This window comes from Pongo pygmaeus, chromosome 5, assembly GCF_028885625.2.
Source record: "Pongo pygmaeus isolate AG05252 chromosome 5, NHGRI_mPonPyg2-v2.0_pri, whole genome shotgun sequence".
Lineage (NCBI taxonomy): Eukaryota > Metazoa > Chordata > Mammalia > Primates > Hominidae > Pongo > Pongo pygmaeus.
The window spans coordinates 40,248,677-40,275,870 of NC_072378.2; the positions used below are offsets into that span (position 1 = coordinate 40,248,677).

Here is a 27,194-nt window from a genome sequence, read left to right on the forward strand (position 1 = left end):
TGAATGGTGATTCAATGGATGGAGATTTGACAAAAATCACTGAACTGCACATTTAAAATGGGTGCATTTTATTTTATGTAGATTATACCTCAAGTTTGTTTAAAAGGAAAGAAAAATCATTGAGCTGTACATTGAAGAATAGTGTACTTTAGGCCAGATGTGGTGGCTCCTACCTATAATCTCAGCACTTTTGGAGGCTGAAGTGAGAGGATTGCTTGAGCTCGGGAGGTAAAGACCAGCCAGGGCTACACAGTGAGGTCCTGTCTTTACAAAATAAAAAAATAAAAAATAATTAACCCAGTATGTGCTACATGCCTATTCCCAGCTACTCAGGACCTGAGGTAGGAGGATTGCTTCAGCCCAGGAGGTCACGGCTGCAGTGAGCTATGATCATACCACTGCATTCTAGCCTGAGTGACAGAGTGAGACCCTATTTAAAAAAAAAAGAAAGAAAGAAATACTGTATATCAGTTACATCTCAATTTTAAAAAAGAAAAAAGAATTTCAGAGCTGGGTGCCCTGTCATCCCCTTCAGGCAGATGAAACAAATCTGTCCACACGAGGGTGCCTCTCTCTTTCAAGGCACCCTCCCCATCTTGACCCAAGTCAGTACAGCTTCTCGCACCCCACACCCCATGTCTGCTGCTCACCAGTTGCTTGTGTGACTTGCACCTGCTCTTTGCAGCTCCTCAAGTTCATCCCGGAGAAGAGTGACATTGACCTCCTGGAGGAGCACAAGCATGAAATCGAGCGGATGGCCCGTGCTGACCGCTTCCTCTATGAAATGAGCAGGTTGGGGCCGTGGGCATGGCGGGGATACGAGCAGGTGGGGTTCTGGCAGGTGGGGCAGGTGGGGCTCTGCCAAGAGGAAGGGGATGGAGGTGGGCAGGCTCGAGAGGAGGCTGGAGCTGGCTCCGGGAGCTGGGGCTGGCCAGGATAGGGGTGGGATACCTCAAGATATGGCTCACCTTGTCTACAGGATCGACCACTACCAGCAGCGACTGCAAGCCCTCTTCTTCAAGAAGAAATTCCAGGAGCGGCTGGCTGAGGCAAAGCCCAAAGTGGAAGGTAGAGCTGAGGGTTGCAGGAGGCTTAGAGTGGAGAGGCATCTGAGAAAGGCAGGGTGGGTGGGAGCCAGTGAACAGGGGCAGAGGGAAACCCCTTTCTTATTCTCAATCCAAAAACAAAAGCAAAAAGTCAAAGACAAAATGTAAAATGATGATTATTATAAAAATATGCACTTGCTTATATTAGCACATGTGCCAACCTTGTGACATGTTCCTTATGCCTCAGCATGCAAGCTCTCCAAGGTGGGGCGTCTGTTGATATCTGCCCCAGCATGGGATGGAAAGGTAGAAAAGATAATAATAGCCACACCTACAACAGTGCCTGGCTGGGACTGAGCTCATCAGTCTTTACCCTACTTGAGAGGTACTAGGCTCATAGAAGACTTCTGGGCACGTTAGTTTAAGTGTGAGCCATTCAGAAAGTAGGAAATTGCACAAGCTGATTTCTAGAGGCATCTGATTTTCTGAGTCAGGAACACCTCCAACACAGGCCATTTCCAGATGAGAAATTTGTAGTTCAATGAGAACCATGCGCCAAGCACTGTGTGAAGCACTCTGCTTGGCTGGTCCTCATTTGGTCATCACAGCAATCCCACGGGTGGGTGCTATTATTAATTTCCGTGTGCCTCCATTCTCTCCTTTCTAAAGTGGGGCTGTGTTAATGTCCCGAGGCTACGACACTGGTGAGTGGTGGAACCAGGGTAGGAATGCAGATGCTGATCTTCAAAATCAGTCCCTTCCCTCTTGTCCCCTAGTACTCCCCAGGGGCTGCCTGTGCTGATGGCAGAGTAGGGAGGGGCGTGGAGTTGTCAGGAGAGGCAGGAGGTCAGGACGGTGGGCAGAGACATGCGGACTCAGGAGGCAATAAGCAGGAGAGGCTGGGAGGCTCATTTGTGGGGAGGACAGGGTCAGCAGAGTGGAGCAAGAAAGCCTGTTTCCAGGATGTTGAGGTTACCAGGCTGGGGGCAGAACAGAGCATGGGCACCCCCTGCTGGACACCAGGGCCAGTTAGTACTCCCTGAGATGCCCAGTCCAGAGAGCAGCCCTTCCTGAAATCCATTGAGATGCTTCAGGGAGAGTCTATGGATAGGGTGGAGCATGCAGAGCTAAGGCAGACATTTTCTGTAATCAGATCTCGTTCCCCTTCACACTACACACACATACAGCAAGGGACCGGCAGGTGGTAAGCATAGATAATCAGTCAAGAGGGAAAGAGAGCAGCAGTGACTCTCTATTTCTAAGGTCTGACCATATCTCCTGCCCTGATGATGGGTGAATCCTTATCTTCTTCACAACTTTCTTTCATCCTGCTGCAGACTGCCTTTGGAGCATGCAGCACAAGTAAGGGGTTCAGCCCAAGACATGTGTGCACAACTATTTGTATGTCTTGGGTCAGTGGAACAAATGTGAGCAATTGCCATTTGGAGATTTGGAACCAGAGTAGCTTAGCCACCAGAAAGGTTTAATCTCAGTTTCCTGCTCCCAGGAGCCTAAGAATTAGTCAATGGAGGCTGGGTGCGGTGGCTGACGCCTGTAATCCCAGCACTTTGGGAGGCCAAGGCGGGCAGATCACAAGGTCAGGAGATCGAGACCACTCTGGCTAACACGGTGAAACCTCGTCTCTACTAAAAAATACAAAAAAATTAGCCGGGCGTGGTGGTGGGCACCTGTAGTCCCAGCTATTCAGGAGGCTGAGGCAGGAGAATGGCATGAACCCAGGAGGCGGAGCTTGCAGTGAGCTGACATGGCGCCACTGCACTCCAGCCTGGGCAACAGAGCGAGACTCTGTCTCAAAAAAGAAGAAAAAAAAAAAAAAGAATTAGTCAGTGGATACTCAAGAAAGAGTCTCCATTTGATATCAAGCTAAGCCGAGTAAGATGTGTTTGGGATAGCAAGATCTGCTGGGGAAAGCTACTCTTCTATAGCTCTGCTCTATAATAATTGCTCTGTATAGCAATGGCTGCTGTCCTTGTATAGACCAGACATAGGTCTCTTTCCTCTAAGAGCTAGATAGGAAAGATATGCCTAAAGTTGTGTATTATAGAATCAGATCAGTGTGTGTGACTGTAAGTGGACAAAAGAGGATTGTGCAAAGATGGGATTCTTATTCTTCCTTCCAGTTCTCCCAGGAAGTATTCCTGGAAGAGCTAAGATTTAGCCTATCCCAGCTAGGTGATGAGCTGTTGACACCTGCCCTCCTAGCCCCAGCAGGGGCTCTGAGTCCATTTGCCAAAAGCCAGTTCACAAAATTTGACAAATTTACCAGTTCTTCTATGAATATATTCATGAACTTATAATTCTTGAATATATTCTTCTTATGAATATATTTATTGCTGAATATACCACATTCACCGATTCTTATTATAAATACATTCACCGAATATAGTCAAGATGAATATGGTTGCAAATGTAATATTCTTATGAATATATTCATGAATATATTATTCTTGTGAATATATCTAAAATGTCAGAACTGCATCTGGGCATTTTCCCATTTACACTGATTTCCTTTGAACTCTTGTCATTTTCTGTTTTGCCAACATTTTCGCATTTTTAGGAGGATTCCTTTGCAGATTTTCCAAATAGCATATAAACCTTAGAAAAAACATCCCAACCAATATAAATTGCCAGAAACTTTCCCAAGTATTCTTTTTAAATAAACTTTTTTTGAAACATAATATGCATATAGAAAAGTACACAAATCGTAAGAATCCTACTTGAGGAATTAAAAAAGGGAACCACATGTGTAATCAACACCCAGGTCAAGAAATACAGCTTCCAGCCCCCCAGAGCCTTCTTCATGTCCCCCTCCCAAACTTTATCCCCCTCCCTCCTCTCTAAAGGTCAAACCCATCTTGACTGCCAGATTAGTTTTATCGGTTTTGAACTTTATTTTTAAAATTTTTACCTATTTTCTTTTTTTTTTTTTTTTTTTTTTCAGTTTTTATTTTTTTTTATTTATTTTTTTTTCTTTTATTATTATTATTATTATTATCATTATTATACTTTAGGTTTTATGGTACATGTGCGCAATGTGCAGGTAAGTTACATATGTATACATGTGCCATGCTGGTGCGCTGCACCCACCAACTTGTCATCTAGCATTAGGTATATCTCCCAATGCTATCCCTCCCCCCTCCCCCCACCCCACAACAGTCCCCGAAGTGTGATGTTCCCCTTCCTGTGTCCATGTGTTCTCATTGTTCAATTCCCACCTATGAGTGAGAATATGCGGTGTTTGGTTTTTTGTTCTTGCGATAGTTTACTGAGAATGATGATTTCCAGTTTCATCCATGTCCCTACAAAGGACGTGAACTCATCATTTTTTATGGCTGCATAGTATTCCATGGTGTATATGTGCCACATTTTCTTAATCCAGTCTATCATTGTTGGACATTTGGGTTGGTTCCAAGTCTTTGCTATTGTGAATAATGCCGCAATAAACATACGTGTGCATGTGTCTTTATAGCAGCATGATTTATAGTCCTTTGGGTATATACCCAGTAATGGGATGGCTGGGTCGAATGGAATTTCTAGTTCTAGATCCCTGAGGAATCGCCACACTGACTTCCACAAGGGTTGAACTAGTTTACAGTCCCACCAACAGTGTAAAAGTGTTCCTATTTCTCCACATCCTCTCCAGCACCTGTTGTTTCCTGACTTTTTAATGATTGCCATTCTAACTGGTGTGAGATGGTATCTCATTGTGGTTTTGATTTGCATTTCTCTGATGGCCAGTGATGGTGAGCATTTTTTCATGTGTTTTTTGGCTGCATAAATGTCTTCTTTTGAGAAGTGTCTGTTCATGTCCTTCGCCCACTTTTTGATGGGGTTGTTTGTTTTTTTCTTGTAAATTTGTTGGAGTTCATTGTAGATTCTGGATATTAGCCCTTTGTCAGATGAGTTGGTTGCGAAAATGTTCTCCCATTTTGTAGGTTGCCTGTTCACTCTGATGGTAGTTTCCTTTGCTGTGCAGAAGCTCTTTAGTTTAATTAGATCCCATTTGTCAATTTTGGCTTTTGTTGCCATTGCTTTTGGTGTTTTAGACATGAAGTCCTTGCCCATGCCTATGTCCTGAATGGTAATGCCAAGGTTTTCTTCTAGGGTTTTTATGGTTTTAGGTCTAACATTTAAGTCTTTAATCCATCTTGAATTGATTTTTGTATAAGGTGTAAGGAAGGGATCCAGTTTCAGCTTTCTACATATGGCTAGCCAGTTTTCCCAGCACCATTTATTAAATAGGGAATCCTTTCCCCATTTCTTGTTTTTCTCAGGTTTGTCAAAGATCAGATACTTGTAGATATGTGGCATTATTTCTGACGGCTCTGTTCTGTTCCATTGATCTATATCTCTGTTTTGGTACCAGTACCATGCTGTTTTGGTTACTGTAGCCTTGTAGTATAGTTTGAAGTCAGGTAGTGTGATGCCTCCAGCTTTGTTCTTTTGGCTTAGGATTGACTTGGCGATGCGGGCTCTTTTTTGGTTCCATATGAACTTTAAAGTAGTTTTTTCCAATTCTGTGAAGAAAGTCATTGGTAGCTTGATGGGGATGGCATTGAATCTGTAAATTACCTTGGGAAGGATGGCCATTTTCATGATATTGATTCTTCCTACCCATGAGCATGGAATGTTCTTCCATTTGTTTGTATCCTCTTTTATTTCCTTGAGCAGTGGTTTGTAGTTCTCCTTGAAGAGGTCTTTCACATCCCTTGTAAGTTGGATTCCTAGGTATTTTATTCTCTTTGAAGCAATTGTGAATGGGAGTTCACTCATGATTTGGCTCTCTGTTTGTCTGTTATTGATGTATAAGAATGCTTGTGATTTTTGCACATTGATTTTGTATCCTGAGACTTTGCTGAAGTTGCTTATCAGCTTAAGGAGATTTTGGGCTGAGACAATGGGGTTTTCTAGATATACTATCATGTCATCTGCAAACAAGGACAATTTGACTTCCTCTTTTCCTAATTGAATACCCTTTATTTCCTTCTCCTGCCTAATTGCCCTGGCCAGAACTTCCAACACTATGTTGAATAGAAGTGGCGAGAGAGGGCATCCTTGTCTTGTGCCAGTTTTCAAAGGGAATGCTTCCAGTTTTTGCCCATTCAGTATGATATTGGCTGTGGGTTTGTCATAAATAGCTCTTATTATTTTGAGATACGTCCCATCAATTCCTAATTTATTGAGAGTTTTTAGCATGAAGGGTTGTTGAATTTTGTCAAAGGCCTTTTCTGCATCTATTGAGATAATCATGTGGTTTTTGTCTTTGGTTCTGTTTATATGCTGGATTACATTTATTGATTTGCGTATATTGAACCAGCCTTGCATCCCAGGGATGAAGCCCACTTGATCATGGTGGATAAGCTTTTTGATGTGCTGCTGGATTCTGTTTGCCAGTATCTTATTGAGGATTTTTGCATCAATGTTCATCAAGGATATTGGTCTAAAATTCTCTTTTTTTGTTGTGTCTCTGCCAGGCTTTGGTATCAGGATGATGCTGGCCTCATAAAATGAGTTAGGGAGGATTCCCTCTTTTTCTATTGATTGGAATAGTTTCAGAAGGAATGGTACCAGCTCCTCCTTATACCTCTGGTAGAATTCGGCTGTGAACCCATCTGGTCCTGGACTTTTTTTGGTTGGTAAGCTATTGATTATTGCCACAATTTCAGCTCCTGTTATTGGTCTATTCAGAGATTCAACTTCTTCCTGGTTTAGTCTTGGGAGGGTGTATGTGTTGAGGAATTTATCCATTTCTTCTAGATTTTCTAGTTTATTTGCATAGAGGTGTTTGTAATATTCTCTGATGGTAGTTTGTATTTCTGTGGGATCGGTGGTGATATCCCCTTTATCATTTTTTATTGCATCTATTTGATTCTTCTCTCTTTTTTTCTTTATTAATCTTGCTAGCGGTCTATCAATTTTGTTGATCCTTTCAAAAAACCAGCTCCTGGATTCATTTATTTTTTGAAGGGTTTTTTGTGTCTCTATTTCCTTCAGTTCTGCTCTGATTTTAGTTATTTCTTGCCTTCTGCTAGCTTTTGAATGTGTTTGCTCTTGCTTTTCTAGTTCTTTTAATTGTGATGTTAGGGTGTCAATTTTGGATGTTTCCTGCTTTCTCTTGTGGGCATTTAGTGCTATAAATTTCCCTCTACCCACTGCTTTGAATGCATCCCAGAGATTCTGGTATGTTGTGTCTTGGTTCTCGTTGGTTTCAAAGAACATCTTTATTTCTGCCTTCATTTCGTTATGTACCCAGTAGTCATTCAGGAGCAGGTTGTTCAGTTTCCACGTAGTTGAGCGGTTTTGAGTGAGATTCTTAATCCTGAGTTCTAGCTTGATTGCACTGTGATCTGAGAGACAGTTTGTTACAATTTCTGTTGTTTTACATTTATTGAGGAGAGCTTTACTTCCAAGTATATGGTCAATTTTGGAATAGGTGTGGTGTGGTGCTGAAAAAAATGTATATTCTGTTGATTTGGGGTGGAGAGTTCTGTAGATGTCTATTAGGTCTGCTTGGTGCAGAGCTGAGTTCAATTCCTGGGTATCCTTGTTGACTTTCTGTCTCGTTGATCTGTCTAATGTTGACAGTGGGGTGTTAAAGTCTCCCATTATTAATGTGTGGGAGTCTAAGTCTCTTTGTAGGTCACTCAGGACTTGCTTTATGAATCTGGGTGCTCCTGTATTGGGTGCATATATATTTAGGATAGTTAGCTCTTCTTGTTGAATTAATCCCTTTACCATTATGTAATGGCCTTCTTTGTCTCTTTTGATCTTTGTTGGTTTAAAGTCTGTTTTATCAGAGACTAGGATTGCAACCCCTGCCTTTTTTTGTTTTCCATTTGCTTGGTAGATCTTCCTCCATCCTTTTATTTTGAGCCTATGTGTGTCTCTGCACGTGAGATGGGTTTCCTGAATACAGCACACTGAGGGGTCTTGAGTCTTTATCCAATTTGCCAGTCTGTGTCTTTTAATTGGAGCATTTAGTCCATTTACATTTAAAGTTAATATTGTTATGTGTGAATCTGATCCTGTCATTATGATGTTAGCTGGATATTTTTCTCGTTTGTTGATGCAGTCTCTTCCTAGTCTCGATGGTCTTTACATTTCGGTATGATTTTGCAGTGGCTGGTACCGGTTGTGCCTTTCCATGTTTAGCGCTTCCTTCAGGAGCTCTTTTAGGGCAGGCCTGGTGGTGACAAAATCTCTCAGCATTTGCTTGTCTGTAAAGTATTTTATTTCTCCTTCACTTATGAAGCTTAGTTTGGCAGGATATGAAATTCTGGGTTGAAAATTCTTTTCTTTAAGAATGTTGAATATTGGCCCCCACTCTCTTCTGGCTTGTAGGGTTTCTGCCGAGAGATCCGCTGTTAGTCTGATGGGCTTCCCTTTGATGGTAACCCGACCTTTCTCTCTGGCTGCCCTTAACATTTTTTCCTTCATTTCAACTTTGGTGAATCTGACAATTATGTGTCTTGGAGTTGCTCTTCTCGAGGAGTATCTTTGTGGCGTTCTCTGTATTTCCTGAATCTGAATGTTGGCCTGCCTTGCTAGATTGGGGAAGTTCTCCTGGATAATATCCTGCAGAGTGTTTTCCAACTTGTTTCCATTCTCCCCGTCACTTTCAGGTACACCAATCAGACGTAGATTTGGTCTTTTCACATAGTCCCACATTTCTTGGAGGCTTTGCTCGTTTCTTTTTATTCTTTTTTCTCTAAACTTCCCTTCTCGCTTCATTTCATTCATTTCATCTTCCAGGGCTGATACCCTTTCTTCCATTTGATCGCATCGGCTCCTGAGGCTTCTGCATTCTTCACGTAGTTCTCGAGCCTTGGTTTTCAGCTCCATCAGCTCCTTTAAGCACTTCTCTGTATTGGTTATTCTAGTTATACATTCTTCTAAATTTTTTTCAAAGTTTTCAACTTCTTTGCCTTTGGTTTGAATACCCTCCCGTAGCTCGGAGTAATTTGATCGTCTGAAGCCTTCTTCTCTCAGCTCGTCAAAGTCATTCTCCGTCCAGCTTTGTTCCGTTGCTGGTGAGGAACTGCGTTCCTTTGGAGGAGGAGAGCTACTCTGGTTTTTAGAGTTTCCGGTTTTTCTGGTCTGTTTTTTCCCCATCTTTGTGGTTTTATCTACTTTTGGTCTTTGATGATGGTGATGTACAGATGGGTTTTTGGTGTGGATGTCCTTTCTGTTAGTTTTCCTTCTAACAGACAGAACCCTCAGCTGCAGGTCTGTTGGAGTACCTGGCCGGCCGTGTGAGGTGTCAGTCTGCCCCTCAGATGGAAATGCAGAAATCACCCGTCTTCTGCGTCGCTCGCGCTGGGAGCTGTAGACCGGAGCTGTTCCTATTCGGCCATCTTGGCTCCTCCCCCAATTTTTACCTATTTTCTTTTTGAGACAGGGTCCTGCCCTGTCACCCAGGCTGGAGTGCAGTGGTGTGATCTTGGCTCACTGCAACCTCTGCCTCCTGGGCTCAAGGTATCCTCCCATCTCAGCCTCCCAAGTAGCTGGCACTACAGGCACATGCCGCCAGCCTGGCTAATTTTTGTATTTTTGTAGAGACAGGGTTTCACCATGTTGCCTAGGCTGGTCTTAGACTCCTGGGCCCAAGTGATCTGCCCACCTTGGCCTCCCAAAGTGCTGGGATTGTAGGCATGAGCTACCACGCCTGGCCTGTTTTGAACTTCATATGAAAGGAATGATAGAGTATGAATAATTTTAGGCTGGTGACTTTTGCTCAACATTAGGGTTGTGAGTTGTCCCTACTGTTACATGTAGCAGTGGGTTATTCATTTTCAGCTCTGCATTTTATTCCATTTTATGAATACACCATAATTTACCCATTCTATTTGGAATTTTAAAAACCTAGAAACAACCCAAATACCCACCAAGAATAATGTGGCTTTTAGGTTATAGAATATGTACGTGTTCAACTTAAAAGCTACTGACAAACCTTACTATTCATTTTCACAACTTTTTAATTAATTAATTAATTTATTTATTTTTTGAGACGGAGCCTCACTCTGTCACCCAGGCTGGAGTGCGGTGGTGTGATCTCGGCTCACTGCAACCTCTGTCTCCCGGGTTCAAGCAATTCTCCTGTCTCAGCTTCCCAAGTAACTGGGGTTACAGGTGTGCACCACCACGACTGGCTAATTTTTGTATTTTTAGTAGAGACGGAGTTTCACCGTGTCGTCCAGGCTGGTCTCGAACTCCTGACCTCAGGTGATCCGCCTGCCTCGGCCTCCCAAAGTGCTGGTATAGCTTCTTTTTAACAGTTACTTATTTCTAACTGTGTTCGAAGCTTTCTACAAACTTTTAGCAAAGTCGTTTTCATTTTATCTTCCTAGCAGCATCTTAAAGAATGTTCAGTTTGGCATAAGCCATAGATCACAGGATAATCTGGTCTTTTTGTTGCCACACTGAATATTCAAAAATCATCTTCCATAACTAGTAGACAAAATCTCAGTTTAGGATTTGTGTCCCCCTTCTGCGCACCCACCATAAAGACATCATAGCTGAGGAAGGGCCAGAGCATACACAGAAGAATGAATTACTGAAGTTTTGGTTACTGTTAGCTTAGTTTGTATTTCTGGCAAAGATAACATTTAGAGCATTGGGGGAAAATGGTTAAGGTGCCCAAAGGTTGGAAAAATCTTAAAAATGACATTCAACAGGATGTCAAGCAGCTTATTTCATCAAATCTTAGACACTATCAACTGAAAAGCATGCCATTATTTTATAGAACAAAAACAATAGAATTTTATAATTGAGGATATGTTATTTAATTGATTATTTTTTTTTCTTTCCAAAAAACCAATAGAATATAGCATTTCAAGACAGGCAGAAGCAATCCCATAATAGGTAAAATGCTGAAGTTAAGTGCTAGGTTTAGAAAAGTAAAAGTGTCATATTCATGAGTATATTCATGGAAAGAATATCTGAATAATCTTTTTTTCTTTTTTCTTTTTGATACAGAGTCTCATGCTGTTGCCCAGGCTGGAGTGCAGTGAGGCAATCTTGGCTCACTGCAGCCTCAGCCTCCTGGGTTCAAGGGACTCTTTTGCTTTGGCTTCCCAAGCAGCTGAGATTATAGGCATGTGCCACCACACCTGACTAATTTTTTGTATTTTTAGTAGAGACGGGGTTTCACCATGTTGGCCAGGCTGGTCTCGAACTCCTGACTCAAGTGATCTCCCCGCCTCGGCCTCCCAAAGTGCTGGGATTACAGGTGTGAGCCACCGCAACCGGCCTTCTTAATAATCTTTAAATACATGTAAGAAGAGATCTTCTGAAATTGTCTTCTTGGGAAGAGCTGGCATGTCCTACAAATGGGGTGTCTGGTGAATTGGCCTTGGTGAATGTGTCTGCTTCCCCTGGAGGTGGGTGAATGTGAAATCGATGGGTCTGCTGAGGAGTGGGTATAATCTCTGCCTCACTGAGAGTTGAAGACATTTGACAGCCCCTTTTCTGAACTTTGCGGTGGCATCTTCCTGGGGTGCAATGGGAACTGCTGCCCTGCCTAGCCCATGCAGGGCTCTGACCTGTGCCTCCTCTCCCAGCCATCCTGTTGGCCTCCCGGGAGCTGGTCCGCAGCAAGCGTCTTAGACAGATGCTAGAGGTCATCCTAGCCATAGGCAACTTCATGAACAAAGGGCAGCGTGGGGGCGCCTACGGGTTCCGGGTGGCCAGCCTCAACAAGATCGCTGACACCAAGTCCAGCATCGACAGGTAAGGACCTCCCTTCCCGGCCACTTCCTTGGCCTCTATCTCACCCTACCCTGGCCTCTCACATCCTCCCTCTATTAGGACGGGAACATCCTAAGACTCATCACCCCTTTCTCTTGACTCCATCCTAGTTTCCCTCTGACCCTCGTGCCCAGTTTCCTCTGTCACTTACCACTGACCTGACTTTCGTCCACAGAAACATCTCTCTGCTCCATTACCTGATCATGATCCTGGAGAAACATTTTCCTGATATTCTGAACATGCCTTCAGAGCTGCAGCATCTTCCAGAAGCCGCCAAAGTCAAGTGAGGGTTCTCTCCAAGACTTCCTTCGCCCCATGATGACCCTCATTCTTGTCTTACTTTCCTCTTTTGGGGTCTACTCTGGGCTTGATGATGGCTGGTGTGAGACCTCGATTCTTGTCTTCTGAGTTCAAAAGAATTTAAACAGACACACAGCAAAGGGGGTTTAGCATAGAACAATGTATTGCAAAAGAAGAAGAATATCTTGTAAGTTAGGTGCAGAATAGACAGTACACCCTGAGAGAGAGATTCAGGGCGGGCTGCTTGTAAGGATGAGACAGCCAAGACTGGCACTAGGAAGACTCCCATTATGGGAGACTTACACGATTATTCATAAAGAGGGGGGAAGAGGTGTTATTAGGAAGCAGGCTCTGAGTGGTCCTCTGGGTGCACATGTGTAGTAGCTGTGTGTGCTTTTTCATACATCGCATGTCTCATTAGCATCTTAAATCTCCACCTAGGGGTGTGTTTTTTTACTATTACGTAATGAGCAAAGGGCCAGTTTGAGGATAGGTAAAATCAAAATGCGCATGCTTTCTAGAGGGGAAAGTCCTTACTGCAGATAGCTTTGCTTGAATGAGCTCAATTACAATGCGAATGCTGAGGTTTATTGTGTTGACTGTATGGGCACCACCACAGCTGCTGTGTTCTGAGAAGTGCTCACTTCCTTGACTACCTATCCTGCCTCAGGCTGAGTAGGAATGGGCCATGTCTCAGGGTCTGCTTCTGGGAAAACAAAACAAAGATAATTTGCTCTTAAATCCTTATTTCAGAGATGCTTCCAGAAAATACCAGTAGAAGAATTGGGAAGTGAGCCAGAGATAGAAAGAATGCCAGTAACAAACATTATTAAGCCAGTTACCACTCACAGGCAATTGGTGCTTAACCACATGAGGAATTCTGGGAAACAGTGTGGAATACTTACTTCAGTTTTCCCACCCAAAGGGCAAGGTTGCTGGGGCAATCAGAGAGCATCTCCTCTCAGTAATTGGCTGGGGGGCTCTGCAGGGAATAACCCTCTGGCCACAGGTACAGGTGGAAAGAGCTTGGCCTCAAAGAGTGTGCATACAGTTGGAAGAGTTGGGGCCATGGCCTACAATGGATGGTCCAAGGAAATGTGGGTGGGGCACCAACAGCATCTGCTAGGCAAGAAATCAGACATGAACATCTAGGCTGACAGATGTCATCTCCAGAAAAACCAGAAACAGTGGTAAATGGCTCACTGGTATCGAATGCTATTGCTTGCAGGATCACATAAAGAGTTTATAAGCATTACCTGGTAGTAATAAAAATAAATAGGTCTAAGCCAGAGGCCACAGGCTGGAAATCTTCTGATATTGCAGCATGACGTTTCTGACCTGGAAAGATCTATAGAATGCAGGTTTCACCTTGTTAATTTATGGATGCACAGACAGAGGCATGAAGGGGAGGTGCTTTGTCAGGGCCAACATCAATGGCCACACCAGGGCTGGAACCCAGGCTCACCGACTCCGAGGCCACTGTGCTTGGCTCTGCCCTCTCCCTGAACCAGCCTTAGCAGCTCAAGGCGGGAGCTGATGGTCCTCATTCCCTTCCCTCTGTGTCTCCTCACAGCCTAGCAGAGCTGGAGAAGGAGGTGGGCAACCTCAGGAGGGGCCTGAGAGCGGTGGAGGTGGTGAGTACCTCGTCAATGCCTACCTGGGTGAGGGCTGCTGTCAGCAAACACTGTTCATCACTGCACCCTAAGCTCCTACACAGGGGCAAAAAAACAACGGGCACAATGGGTACAGCCTCTAGCACAGGGTCAGCCCTCCCAAAGGATAACTGGATTACTGGGGCTTAAGTTTGAGCCTTTTAAAAGGGGTTACCTAAGACTATACCCATGTTACTGTCCAGCTTGGTATCTATTTGGCAGTGGAGCGGAAGGAACCATACATCTGACCCATGCCTACATTGGATTCAAGTGCATGGGAAAAAGAATCCTCATCCCTCGACTGCCCGCTAAGGGCAGGAAGCATGCAATGTGGCAGTGGGACCGATGTCCCCAGAAGGCTCTTCCTTATGTCTCTCTGCCTGTTTCCTGGGCCAGCGGAGGACCCAGGTTTCTTGTTCCCACCATTCTTGTTCCGATGGCTTCTTGGCTGATGCTATCTCTGGCCCTAGCCTTCCAGAAAACACCAGTAGAGGAGTGGGGAAGTGAGCCAGACTGGCCCAGTATGGGGATGTCTCTAAGTCTTGTCCCCCACACCTAGGAACAAGGGACCCTTCCCGTCTTCACTGTGGAGAGAGGCAGTGGGTAAGGGGAGAATGGACTTTAGAGACTGAGATTAAGGATGACAAAGAACATTTTGTTGCCACTATGGTGGGGGAAGATGATTTCCAAATTTACAATTTTATAGTCCTGTTAAGTGCTACTCAAAGTGCGGTACATGGACCAGCAGCTTCTGAATCAGCTGGGAGCTTTAGAAAAATGTCTCTTTAATTTGTGCATGAGTTACCTGGAGTCTTGTAAAGATAAGTCTTGTTAAAATGCAGCTTCTGATCCTGTGGGTCTGAAAGTCTGTATTTCTCATAATTTCCCAGGTGATGCTGCTGGCCCCAGGTCACATGTTGGGTCTCAGTGCTCTAGAGAAAGAAAGATGGCAGGGTGGGCTGGCTGCTAATGTTAGCTCATAGTCTTTGCCATCCTTAGAACTTTGAGATGCAGGGTGTTCCCTCTTCCAAAGGGCTCAATGTCCTGTGAGTGACAAGGAGGGGAGATGTGACCCCTGCACCCCTGACTCTCATCTTGGCACCAGTCTAAGCAGCACTTCACCCTCCCTCCTCAGGAGCTGGAGTATCAGAGGCGCCAGGTACGGGAGCCCAGTGACAAGTTTGTCCCTGTCATGAGCGACTTCATCACGGTGTCCAGCTTCAGCTTCTCCGAGCTGGAGGACCAGCTAAATGAAGCCAGGGACAAGGTAAGGGTGCCCAAACCCCCACTGCTTGCCAACCCAGCCTTATCTAAACAAGTTCCTTCACCCATTCCTACCATAGACAGCCCAGGAGGGACAAACCCAGAGTTACAGAGCTTTGAGAGAAAACAATTTCCTCACTCTTAACAAGACAAGCAATGATAACCACATACCACAAAGATCATGGTCCATTTATCAGATATCAGGCACCATGTTAAGTGTTTTAATGATTTGTCACCACCTACCTACCTTATGGGTTTGTTGAAAGGTTATTTCCCACTTGACAGATATGAACGCTAAAATCAGAGATGCTAAGTAACTTGCCCAAGATTGCCCAGCTGTAAGTGATAGAACTGGGTTAGAATCTGACACCACAGCTCAGCAGTGGGCATGATTACCATGCCTCTATCTGCTTCTCACACTAACTTGTCCATAGACCTCATGTATGGGGGTCTTATTAAAACATGGATTCTCATTTAGGAGGCCTGGGGTCTGAGATTCTGCATTTCTAACAGGAGGTGAACCTGCTGCTAGTCCATGAAGCACTTTGAGTAGTGAGATCTTTCTTAGAGGATACTGAGTGGGTTGAATTAACAATGGTAGCTCTCAGTAAGTAAGAACAGTGCCTGGCATATATAAGTATAGCCACTGTTTCATAGCCACCAACTCATCTAACCCCCCAACACCACTATGATGTAGATTCTATTATTCCCATTTGACAGAGGAGGAAGCTGAGGCACAGAGTGGTTATTAACATAACTAGAGGATCTCTGAAGTTCTGAGTTCTGCCAGCCTCTTCTTGACCTCAGGAAGGGCTTCCCAAGGTCTATACCCCTGATCTCCTGCCTACCCCTTACAGGCCCAGGGGTGACTCTAAGGTGGACTGAGTGAGCCCAACTCTTTACCTGCCTCTCCTTAGCCTTGTCTCTGATCCCGATGATGATGGGGGTGTCTTCTCACCTCTTCCAGCCCTGTCCCCTGTGCCAACAGTCCCCAGCCTTGCACTGGGCTCTACTCTGGTTAGAACCCAGCTAACCTCAGGGGCTGAGCCCAGGATGCTCCAGGGCACTCTCCACCAATCCTGTTCTCTCCCTTGACAGTTCGCCAAGGCCTTGATGCACTTCGGGGAGCATGACAGCAAGATGCAGCCGGACGAATTCTTTGGCATCTTTGATACCTTCTTGCAGGCCTTCTCAGAGGCCCGGCAGGATCTAGAGGCCATGAGGAGGAGGAAGGAGGAGGAGGAGCGGCGGGCGCGCATGGAAGCCATGGTGAGGGGCCGTGCAAGGCCTGGGACTGAGGGGAGACAGGGGTGCTACTTGGGGAGAACACCCCCAAACTGGGGTGTGTGGGAGGAGGGCAGAGACTGAGGAACTGAGGAACACCATAGGGGTTGGATGTCAGCCCCAGGAGAGAGAAACTTCTTCCCAGCCTGAGGGAAGAGAGTGGTGTGAAGCTGGGAGCCTGTATGTCCTAGGCAGGAGGAAAGTGGGGCCAACAGATACCGGCAGGCAGCATGACCACGGCCTAGGAGTTAGCCCGGGGCTGGGGGGCTGCCCTGGCCTCAGTGCCTCTCCCTGAGAGGGTTCCTATCTCTGGCCCCCTGCCCGCAGCTGAAGGAGCAGAGGGAACGTGAGCGGTGGCAGCGGCAGCGGAAGGTCCTGGCTGCGGGCAGCTCGCTGGAAGAGGGAGGCGAGTTCGATGACCTGGTGTCGGCCCTGCGCTCTGGGGAGGTCTTTGACAAGGACTTATGCAAGCTCAAGCGCAGCCGCAAGCGATCAGGGAGCCAGGCCCTGGAAGTCACCCGGGAGCGGGCAATAAACCGGCTAAATTATTGACCTGGGGAACTAGCCACACAGGAGGCCGGGAGACAGGGACTGGTGAGAATGGGGCTGAGTGGAGGAGGTAGTGATATTTAAACCATTTGGTGCTTGGTTTAGAGCCCTGGGCTGGGTCCTGGGATGGGGGGCTGTGTGTGGCTGGACCAGGTGTCTCCCCACGCTTACCTTAAGGGGCTCCTCTTATCTCCCCTTCACACGATTCCTTCTGTGCCCTGGCCCCAGGGATTTTTCTGAGGCTGTCTTGGATGGCTTCAGGCCAGGTAACCCCAGGCTGAAGGGGCCCTGCTCCCCATCCCCTACCATGGGCACCCATGTGCTGGCACAGAACAGTTCTAGATCTAGACTGGAGAGGTCCACAGCCTTATCCAGATTTCCTGTGTAGCACGGGGAGCAATGATGGAGGGAGCCCTTGAGAGGGAATCTGGTGAGGGAATCCAGACTCCCTTCTCTCAAGGGGAGGCTCAACAGAACTTTGACCTGGGGGCAGACTTTCCTCTTGAATGGAAACAGAGGAGGCATTATATATTCTAGTTAGATCAGCTCTGGTAGGTTCCAGAAAACAGTCAGTGTTGGAAGGATGATGCAGGGACCAAAGCCATCAGGACAGAGCAGCAGTGTCTGTTTCCCATGTCACAGGTCCTCTGGCCTCTCCCTGCATGTCTTAAGTATCTTTCCCTTCCTTCTCTACCCTCACCTCCATCCTGTCTACTAATTCGCAGTCCTAGAAGACTCACCTTGGGTTTCCACAGCTATGGCTCACTACCAGGTGCTTGATGAATCTGGCGAGGGGCTCAAGACAGACCTCATTCATCACCACACCTCATGCCTTTTGGGCATCTCCCATGTCCCCATCTCCTGGACACCTGGCCATTGTTGTGAAGCCAGACAGTGACCTCAAATGTTGCCTTGGAGTCCCCTATAGCCCCTCAGCAGAGGGCAGCACTTGAATGCTTAGCTCCATCCCACAGCTCTCTACTTCATATAAATAGCTCAGGCCCTCCCACCCCTTCTCTAATACTAGCCTCAAGGCAGAAGCCACAGCGGCCTCTGTCCAGCCTACAGGTGGCCACTTGGAACCATGTGTCCACTGGCGTTGGAGTTGGTTCCTGAGAGGTCTGAGGGCCAGAGCTGCCCTCCGCATTAACATGCTATCTCTAAGGGTGGCCCCTCCTCTCAGGCGTTCGGATGGGGTGAACAGCAGAGCAGGCAAGGGAAACTGGGGAGATGGGGATGGAGGAGGAAGGCTGACATCCTCTGGGGAGCACATCACCTGAAGGTACCAAGGAGGAAGGCTGAGAGGGGGGCCACCCTACCTCTGGTACCCAATTTGGTTCTTCAGCCCGACTTGCAAGGGGCTCCTTCTGGTCCTCCCATTCACTCCCACCTTCCATTTTGTCCATCTCATGCTGGCCTTGGTGGATGGGATGGCTGTATCTAGACAAAATTTTTCTAAAACTCCATCAAGGCTCTTATTCAATACCACATTCCGAGTTGGCCTTTCATCCTCTTTGAGACTGGCCCTGCCTAACCTCTACCATCAACCAGCTCTTGGCCCTTCTGCCCTTCCCTGTGTTTCTCACTTTCCAACTTCATCCCTGGCTCAGGGTTATTGCCAGTGGAGACCGGTGAGCTGGGCCTACTCTCAGCTGCCTATCTTCTGCCTTTCACTTGCATCCAACTCCTGGGGCTGGGACCGTAGTAGCTGCGGGGGGAAGAAACACAGGGTTGGTGAGCCCAGCATGTGCGTTGGTTTGAGGGGGCGGGCGGCGTGTGTGTTCTAGTGGGAGGGATCTGAGCAAGTGCAAGCCTGGCTGACACAGGTGTGAAGAGGCCATCCTGGAACCCAGGTGAGGGCAAGATGAAGGCTTCCAGGCAGAACAGCTGCAGAGAGTTTGGCTATACTCATCTGCAGCCCCAAGAGCTCCCACTGCAAGACAAGTGTTGGGGAAGATGGGAGGTTGTGGGTGAGGCCTCTAAAGGTCCTCTCCCAAACTGACCAGGCTGATGTCAACCTAACCCCCTCAGGGGCAGGGAACAGGGGAGGGCTCCCCAAGCGTGTCTGGCATTCCCACCCACCATGGAAGACTGGATACGCACCTGGAAAGAAAAGGACTATGGAAGCTGTTCAAGACACATTTGATCTTCAGAAAAGCAGAATTTGGTTCAACTGTTGACAGAGGACACAAATATGTTGTTCCAGAGCCCAGCCTTCTCACTCTAAAATATATTTTTCTATTTATTTTCTAGATCTGGCCAGTGGCTCTGGTGCTAGATGCCGCTGTAGCCAGATCTCCAACAGTGCCTTGGACCATGGACTCATACTCAACTGAGTAAGAAGGGGCTGGTGCCCAGTCGGGGTGGCTGAGCTGGTCCTTAATATGTTAAATGTTTTAGCCTCTTAATGTTTCTTCGTCTTGCTTTTTTCATGCCCTCCCCACCGCTCCTGCCAGCTTTAGATAAGTTTCTCCAGCTAATTTTGTGGCCAATGTAAAATTCATCATCAACCTAACACAACCTTCTCAGCAGCATTTCTCCCCTGTGATGGAAATAAAGTGTTTAGGGCAGTGGGAGGAGAAAATTCTCCAGGTGAATGGGGAAGGGTCTGGTCCAGCCTCTCCCTACTCCCATCCCATTTCCACCAACTGGGGCGCTGTGACTATCTCCCCCGACCTCTACCAGGGATGCCTTCACGCCAAGGCTGTTCTCACCAGCTGCCTCAGATGACAAATGAGGCTAATGGACATAATCTACAGTGTCCTTTTTCACTTGCACCTTTTTTTTATAAGAATATATTGTAATACTAAAAAATATTAAATTCATACCATCCCTACCCAGTCTGCCTTTAAACTTGTGCCTTCTTCCTATGAGGGGATCTGGGGTGGGCTGAGTGGTGTGCTGGAGCCAGCTTGTACCAGCTCTGTGAGAACCAATTGTTTACATCTTCAGGAATTTTGCAAGCCATTTGACATACTGGTAGCTTGAAATTATATCACAGAAATTGTCTTTTCCAGAGAGCTGGTTGTTAAATATTTGCCAGCACACCTTGGCATAGGGCAGAGGGGAGGCAGGCACGGGGCACCACTGAGGACTCAAAGACATCCAAGTTAGAGAGCCCAGCAGGCCAGAACTGTGTGTGTTTGGGATGTGAGAACCAAGCGCCTCTAATTGCCCTCTCTGATCTCTAATAGCTGGTGATGCAAGCAATGAGCTTTGAACACCCCTGGCCACCACCTGACAAAAAATTTCCCTTAGATGGTGCATTTCTATGCCCCCTACTCCACTTTATTCTCCCATAGTGGGGCTAGACAGAGAATACGCCCTTAGGCCTTTCCAGGTCCCTCCTTCCCTCAGGGGACTGTGTCTTGGGATAGGGTTGATAGGTGCAGCCTTCCCTATGAAACTGCAGCAGCCCAGTGCCCTACCCACAGTGTCTTCATTCTTGCATCTGCAAAGTTGACATCGTAGCTTTATTTGTGCGCTGTGAGGGTGAAGGCAATCATCAACTCTTCTTTCCCTGATATGCTCCAGAATAAAGAGGGGTAGGTGGAACAGCCGTGAACAGGGCCAGGTATGGGCTGTGTGGTCCGGCAGGAGTCCTTAGGGCTATGGCCCACGTGTGCACATCCTGTTTCAGAGGAGGAGGGTGGGCTGAGGAAAAGGGGCCAGCAGGACCAGGCAACTGTTAAGCTGAAAGGCTGCAAGTCTGATGGGACACAGACTTGGGCAGGAGGAGAGATGAAGTCAGGACAGGGCAGGGCTGCGGCTTCACAGACTTAGGGAGGCAGAGCTGCTGGGGAGAAGTTGGGATCCAGTCTTCAGGCAAGCTTGTGCTTTGCTCTCCTCAAAATGGGCTCCTCTGCTTAATGAGCCCTTAATCTCTCCCCAGGAAAGTAGGAGAAGAGAAAACCCAAAATGAGAAGGAAAAGTTCTGGGCTGGACTGTCAAAACCTGGTTGTCTGAAATAGTCCACAAAGAACATGATTTCTCAGTTATCTGACATTGCTTGTTGCAGTCCTGCTCCCATGACCTTAGTGTCCTGGAAGGCTTAAGGGCCTGCTGGTATCCTCCCTATAGAAAGGAAGCCCCATTGGTCATTAGAGATCATCTAGCAGCAGGCCTGTTAGTAGTAGAGCAGGCTGACTTCGGGTTCACTGCTCAAGGTAAACAGTGACTGTGATTAAAGGAACCTGACGTCTTTCCCTCAGCCTACATTGCATCCCAGCTGCAGGCCTGGGTGGGCCATGGGTGAGAAGGGCAGGTGCTAAGCCCGATGGAAGTCCCCCCGCTGACCGCCAGTCTTGCTAATGAGCTTGATCTCCTCCAACACGATGTCCCTGCTGACAGCCTTGCACATGTCATACAGGGTGAGGGCGGTCACTGCAGCAGAGGTCAGGGCCTCCATCTCCACCCCGGTGGGGCCCCGAGCCCGGCAAGATGCCTGGATCTTCACGGCATGGCGTGTGCTGTCCAGCTCCAGCTGCACCTGGACGTGGCTCAGAGCCACGTGGTGGCACAGAGGGATCAGCTGGCTGGTCACCTTGGCTGCCTGGACTCCAGCCAGCTGGGCCACCACCAGGGCATCTCCTTTCTTGAGCTGGTTCTGCTGGACAAGCTTGAAGGCTACAGGTCCCAGGAGGACCACGGCTGAAGCCACAGCCACCCGCTCTGTGTCTGGCTTCCTGCCCACATCTACCATAGCTGCCCGTCCTTCCGAGTCCACATGAGTTAGTTGTTCTGAGGTTAGCTGGGGTCCTGAGGGGGCAGCAGGAGCCCAGGAACCTGGGCTAAGGCACTTTGAGTTGGCATCTGAGTCTGCATGGGAAGTGTAGTGTCTCTGAAAGGAGCCAGACCCCAGCCGCTGCTGGGCTAGAGGAGGGGTCTGGGGGACTCTGTATCCTTTCCATAAAGTGGCCACCTGGCTGGAAAAACTCATTCTGGGTCTTAGACCCTGAACATGGAGGGGGTCCCAGGAGGAAATGCTTGGATTGCCTGGTGGGGAATCGTGGAACATCAAAAATAACTCTGCAAGGCAAGAAGAAAAGAGAAAGACTAAGTCCAAAAGGCAATTCTTTTTCCCACCTCCACTCCCCAACCCTCTCCCTATCCCACCTCAAGTTCTCTTTCACACTGGGGAAAGAGGAATGAAGAACAAAAAGCGTAGTGGGACAAGACAAAGCAGAAGATCCACAGATAGATGGCACCCAGAGTCCAAGTTCACAGCCCTTCTCACCCAGTGATGCACAGGGTAACAGCCCTCCTAGAAACTGCTGTGCCACCGTGGCACAGGGTTCCCTCCTCATGAAAACCTTCTCAATTCCCAAGTTCTCTCAAGCAGCACCAAGCTGAGGCCTGGATCATATGACCTCTGAATGTCCCTTCATTTTCTTAAAACTAGAGCTAGGTCTCACTCTAAATTACCAATTACACTTATTTTTATCTTCACATTCTCCATGAAGAGTTAATATAACCACTTAGTTTACAGACAAGATAATAAGGGGAATATGTGATCTACTTAAATGTTTTTCAAGTCCCCTGAAGCACATCAAAAGCACATACAAACTGATGGGCTAATTCAGATGGTGCAGAGGGCCTAGGGAATGGTGCAGGCTCTTGTTACTCAAAGGGTGGTTGGCTTATGGACCAGCAGCACCAGCACCACCTGAGAACTCACAAGGGATGCAGAATCCCACCCTAGACCTTCCAAGTCAATCCAAAAGGACAAAATCCCCAGTGATTCACATGCACGTGAAATTCTGAGAGGCCCTGTCCTAGGCAACTCTTGGTTGTACAGAAAACAGACTGGTTACCCAATATCTCTGAAAGTATGAAGCAAATGCTCCCCCAGCTTCCCACTTCGCATCATACTCTAAGCCCCAGACTTGTCAATGTCAGAGGGGCAGTCTCCCTTCTGGGGGAGATGCCATCAAGGCCATGAAGGTGCCTCAGCATGGGTCAGGCCCCAACAAGAGGACTTGGATGCTGGGGGTGGGAGGAGAGGAGATGAGAGTCTTCTTCCCAGTGGCGAGCTACCTTTGCTTTCCCGGGCAGCCAGTGGGCAAAGATGGTCCTTGGGCTGTCTCTAGCCTGCCCTCCCCTCTGGGCCACTGAGCTCCCTCTGCTCCAACCTCTAAAGAAAGGATCTTTCCTCTCACCTTTTTGCCCCCCCTGCTTTTTCTTTCCTAGTGGCACAGTTCAGGGGGCTCAGAACTGACTGTGAGCAAAGGGTTAAGGCCTCACCTGCTATAATCTGGGCACCATGACAGAGGGGCAACAGCCACCCTATAGCTCCTCAGTGACCAGCCCAGCCCCCAGGGGTAGGAGACCACATAAGGACTTAAAACCACGGGGCTTTTGTTTGAAGCATCCTACACACACAATGATACATCCTATGCAGATGTTCCTGAGAGTTAAGGAACTGGGAAGTTGAGGTCTTGGCCATCATTACATCATGTTACATGTGAGTAACATTATTAACTTGCTGCCTCAAGATCTGCCCAGCACAGATGTGTGGCCACACATCCACCAGTGGGGGCTCATGGTCCAGATACACTGTGCATGGATCAGTGTGTACTACAGAGGACACCTGTCACATTATCCAAATGGGAGATTTTAGAGCCAAGGAAAAGGCCTCTGTTTTAACCAGGATTTCAATTCTCAGGGAGCCACTAACTTAGTGATCATTAAATCTGTCAGACCATCCCCCTGCTCCGATGTCTGGTGAGACAGAAGGATCATTTCTGTGGCAGGTATAGTAAGGGGGATCATGAACAGTGGGGGAAGAAACAGTAAAACCTTGAAGGTTAAGAAGAGATGAAGGAGATATAGAAGAAAAACAAGGATGAGAAATCAGCATGAAATGCAGGAGCTGGGGGTGCCTGTGGCACGGCTCCCACCCCATGGGATCCCCAAATGACAAGGGTGAGTGGTTACGTACTGATGGGTCACCCACCGATGAGGATCATGGGCCGGTTCTTCATCTGGGAAATACTGAACATGCCTGGGGTGAGGGAAAGATGGGGAGGGAGAGGAAAGCAGGGGAGGGGGAGAGGGAGAGGAAAGCAGGGGAGGGGGAGAGGGAGAGGAAAGCAGGGGAGGGGGAGAGGGAGAGGAAAGCAGGGGAGGGGGAGAGGGAGAGGAAAGCAGGGGAGGGGGAGGGGGAGAGGAAAGCAGGGGAGGGGGAGGGGGAGAGGAAAGCAGGGGAGGGGGAGAGGGAGAGGAAAGCAGGGGAGGGGGAGAGGGAGAGGAAAGCAGGGGAGGGGGAGAGGGAGAGGAAAGCAGGGGAGGGGGAGAGGGAGAGGAAAGCAGGGGAGGGGGAGAGGGAGAGGGCGGGGAGAGGAGAGTTCACTGAAACAAACGCGCTTGACAGCCCCCGAGCACATGCACTCAGTTATATGCGCCCTGACGAAAGGCCCCCCACAAGTGCACTGTGAGGTCGCTCAAGGCTGAGCCCAAAGAACAGTCTGTGGACATCAGGACCCTGCCCTCCCTAAACAGAAGGCCACGTGTGGGATGAGAAAGAAGCAATGACACCCTCTTCTCCCCACCCAGTAAAACAGCCCAAGAGAATTTGGGGTCCCCTCTCCTGTGCAGCCTCTGCTATGACATTTCCCCATGGAAGGAGAAGCAACACTGTACCCTGAGTCCAGAGGGCCAACAGGAGTGAGTGGTAGTGGGGATGATGCTGACTCTCACCAGCTTCCCCCTAGGTGTTCCTTGGTCATCTCACCCCACAACTCCACACCTCCCTCCCGGGGACAAGACCCACTCACCATCCAGGCCAGCCCTCCTCACCCTGCCCTTACCTGCATGCTGCCGCTTCTTCCTGCCCACAGCAGCCCCAATGATTCTCAGCAGCTCCTGCTCGGAGGCTCCAGCTCGCAGGTGATCCCGCAGGGATACCTCAGAGTTTCCAAAGAGGCAGACCTACATGTGGGTGAGGACAATATGCCTTCCTTACCCCTGAGCCTTGGCCTCCTGGCCTCTGAGGAGCTAACTCCTTCCCTGGTTCTCCCTCCGGGAGGAGCACCAGGGCCCAGGCCTCCCATGGCAGGGCCCCCAGCAGTAAGAGACAGAGGTGCTGTAGGGAGGTCAGAGAGGCTAGAAGAGCAAGATGCAAAATTCGACTTCCCAATACCTATATGTGAGTTACAATCATACTTCCCTCAGTGTATTTTTAAAAAACTAAGTAGATGCCAACAGAGATAGCATGTAAAAATCCAGATCTCTACCTTCTGAGACACTTGCTGGAATGGCCACTTTATCACCATGAGAATGGCCCCCAACCAGTTGGAGCTGTGTGTGTCCTGGAAGTCTCCTACCCCTGTTGTGCCACACACATCCCATTTCACCTCAGCCCCTCCAAGTCCCTTGTGGACATCACCTGCCTGCCCTGTACCTATTTGAGTCTGTGATCACTGCTTGGAAGCTTCAGGTGAGGGTTGCTGGGCATGACAACTTAAGGTCAAACTTCACTCAATGCTTCTCAGCTTCTGTAAGAGGGATGGATGAGACAGCCCCAGAAATCAATATACCTACCATCCTTCCACCAAAACTTATAAAGCATCTACTCTGTGCCAGCTCTGCACAAGGCACTGTGGCCACAGAGAAAGAAGGTCTGAGAAGCTTCTGCAGGCAGAGACCACTGGAGAAGATACCAGTGAAATCTGGGATAGGTCTAACTGCTTCACCGTGCCCGTTATTCCTCATGCCTTGCTCCCCAACCAGCCTCTAGGTTCCCTTCTCTGCAACAAAGAGGTTCCTCCTGTGGACTTCACCTGGTGCCCCCCGACTCCCCGCCCCCAGCTGGCTCCTGCCTGGGAGATCAATGGGTAAAGGGAAAGAACAAGCTTGAGGCATTTCTCCCCTGCTTCCTCCCTGCTTTGATGTATCTGGCAGCAGCCGCTTCTCTGCACACCTCAAGTGCCAATGAGGTGGCCTCTCCTCTAAGGCTTCCAGCCCTTCCTGGGCCCCAGTGACATCAGTGCCTCCCCCTTGCCCTTCCTAAATGGGAACAGCACTTTGCTGCTGCTGGTCCCAAGTACCTCAATATCCTTTATTGGTTCCCTTAATCTTATATGTTATAAATAGTTTCTTCATTACATTCTCTTCAGAATCCCACCTCTAGTCCAAGTCAATTCCGTATTTTCAGCTGAGAAAAACCCCCAAGCTTTTCAGCAACCTGCTGGATGGTTCCTTTTGGATTCAAATTGGATGCATCTAAACCCAACCCACCATCATCACCCTCCCACAATTGTAAAAGATCCCAAGGCCTTCCAGCTCCCTTGATGCCTTCCTCCCCTCCTTCTGCAAACATTACCAAGCTCTCTGAGTCTTCCTTCCCTTCAATTCACATTCTAACATATTTGGAGAACCACTGAATGGCCACCTAATTGGTCTTCCTGTCATCACACCCAGCCTGTGGCTTATAAAACATACATGGGGGATGTCTCCCCTGTTCAGGAACCTTACGCAGCACACTATTGTCCACAGATCACATTCGGAACCAAAGCCCTCTACAATGTAGTCTTCCCATAGCTGACTTTAATCTGCCCTAGCCCGCCCAACCAGTATGAACCCTATGTGTGCACCCTCCTCTCCCCACTTCTGCCCCACCCATTCTTCAAGGCTCACCGAGGTCTGTAGTGCTCTTGATGGCCCGCACCCTCACAGCCTATCCAGCCACGCGTGTGGCAAGGACTCTCGTGCTGCCACACATTGCCTCTGTTTGGTCTTGCCTGTGAGTCTGCATAGCCCTGATGAGAAGGGGTCCCGACATCCCCCACAGGGCCGAATGCACAGGACATGCTTGTTAGATATGAGTAACATCCATTTCCGGTTTCAGAGCTGAGCCCCTGGCCTGGTGGAAGGGGCTAACCATGGTGGGGGCCAGGCAAAATGCACACTGATCCTGCAGCCCCATGAGAGCTGGAAAGGAGCTCCCAATAAACCAGAAGCTACTTCAGCGCCCCACAGAAGGAAGGAAGGAATCAGGGTGACATTTCCAGAGGGGCCATGAGTTCACCCTCACCTGCTGCTCCCATCATGCCCCCAAACCTGACATTATTGCACCAACCACCTCCCCCCACACTGTGCCCTGCCAGCCTCCTCTCCAATCAGGGAGCACAGGTGGGAGGAGACATGAGAACACAGAGGTGGCAAGGGGTCCCTGTGGAGGAGGGGATGCTCACCTTGAGGTTCCCATCAGCTGTGATTCGCAGGCGGTTGCAGGTCCCACAGAAATGCTGAGACATGGATGTGATGAAGCTGATCTGGCCTTGGAAGCCAGGAATTTTAAAGGCCTGGGCGGGGGAGAGTGGGAGCAAAAGGG

At 48.1% G+C, this 27,194-nt stretch overlaps 2 protein-coding genes across 7 annotated transcripts in view; one reads left to right on the forward strand and one right to left on the reverse strand.

Moving 5' to 3' along the window:
* DAAM2 (dishevelled associated activator of morphogenesis 2) overlaps positions 1–19,701 on the forward strand; it is a 119,717-nt gene extending 100,016 nt beyond the window's left edge. For all 4 annotated transcript variants that reach the window (XM_054490872.2, XM_054490878.2, XM_063666185.1 and 1 more), the window contains 8 exons: positions 686–792; positions 980–1,068; positions 11,627–11,795; positions 11,989–12,096; positions 13,687–13,747; positions 14,901–15,032; positions 16,127–16,297; positions 16,640–19,701. In XM_054490872.2, the coding sequence (XP_054346847.1) occupies positions 686–792; positions 980–1,068; positions 11,627–11,795; positions 11,989–12,096; positions 13,687–13,747; positions 14,901–15,032; positions 16,127–16,297; positions 16,640–16,864 (1,062 nt within the window). In that variant the 3' untranslated portion in view covers positions 16,865–19,701. The remainder of the gene's footprint in view (positions 1–685; positions 793–979; positions 1,069–11,626; positions 11,796–11,988; positions 12,097–13,686; positions 13,748–14,900; positions 15,033–16,126; positions 16,298–16,639) is intronic.
* Positions 19,702–20,127: 426 nt separating this feature from the next.
* Positions 20,128–27,194, reverse strand: part of MOCS1 (molybdenum cofactor synthesis 1) — a 33,297-nt gene continuing 26,230 nt past the window's right edge. Inside the window, exons 8-11 of one of the 3 annotated variants that reach the window (XM_054490879.2) lie at positions 27,055–27,165; positions 24,670–24,790; positions 23,817–23,864; positions 20,128–21,889 (exon numbers count right to left, since the gene is read on the reverse strand). In XM_054490879.2, coding sequence (XP_054346854.1) covers positions 21,129–21,889; positions 23,817–23,864; positions 24,670–24,790; positions 27,055–27,165 — 1,041 coding nt within the window. In that variant the 3' untranslated portion in view covers positions 20,128–21,128. Of the gene's footprint in view, positions 21,890–23,801; positions 23,865–24,669; positions 24,791–27,054; positions 27,166–27,194 lie in introns of all 3 variants that reach the window. The other 2 variants (XM_063666186.1, XM_054490880.2) reach the window with 2 other exon arrangements.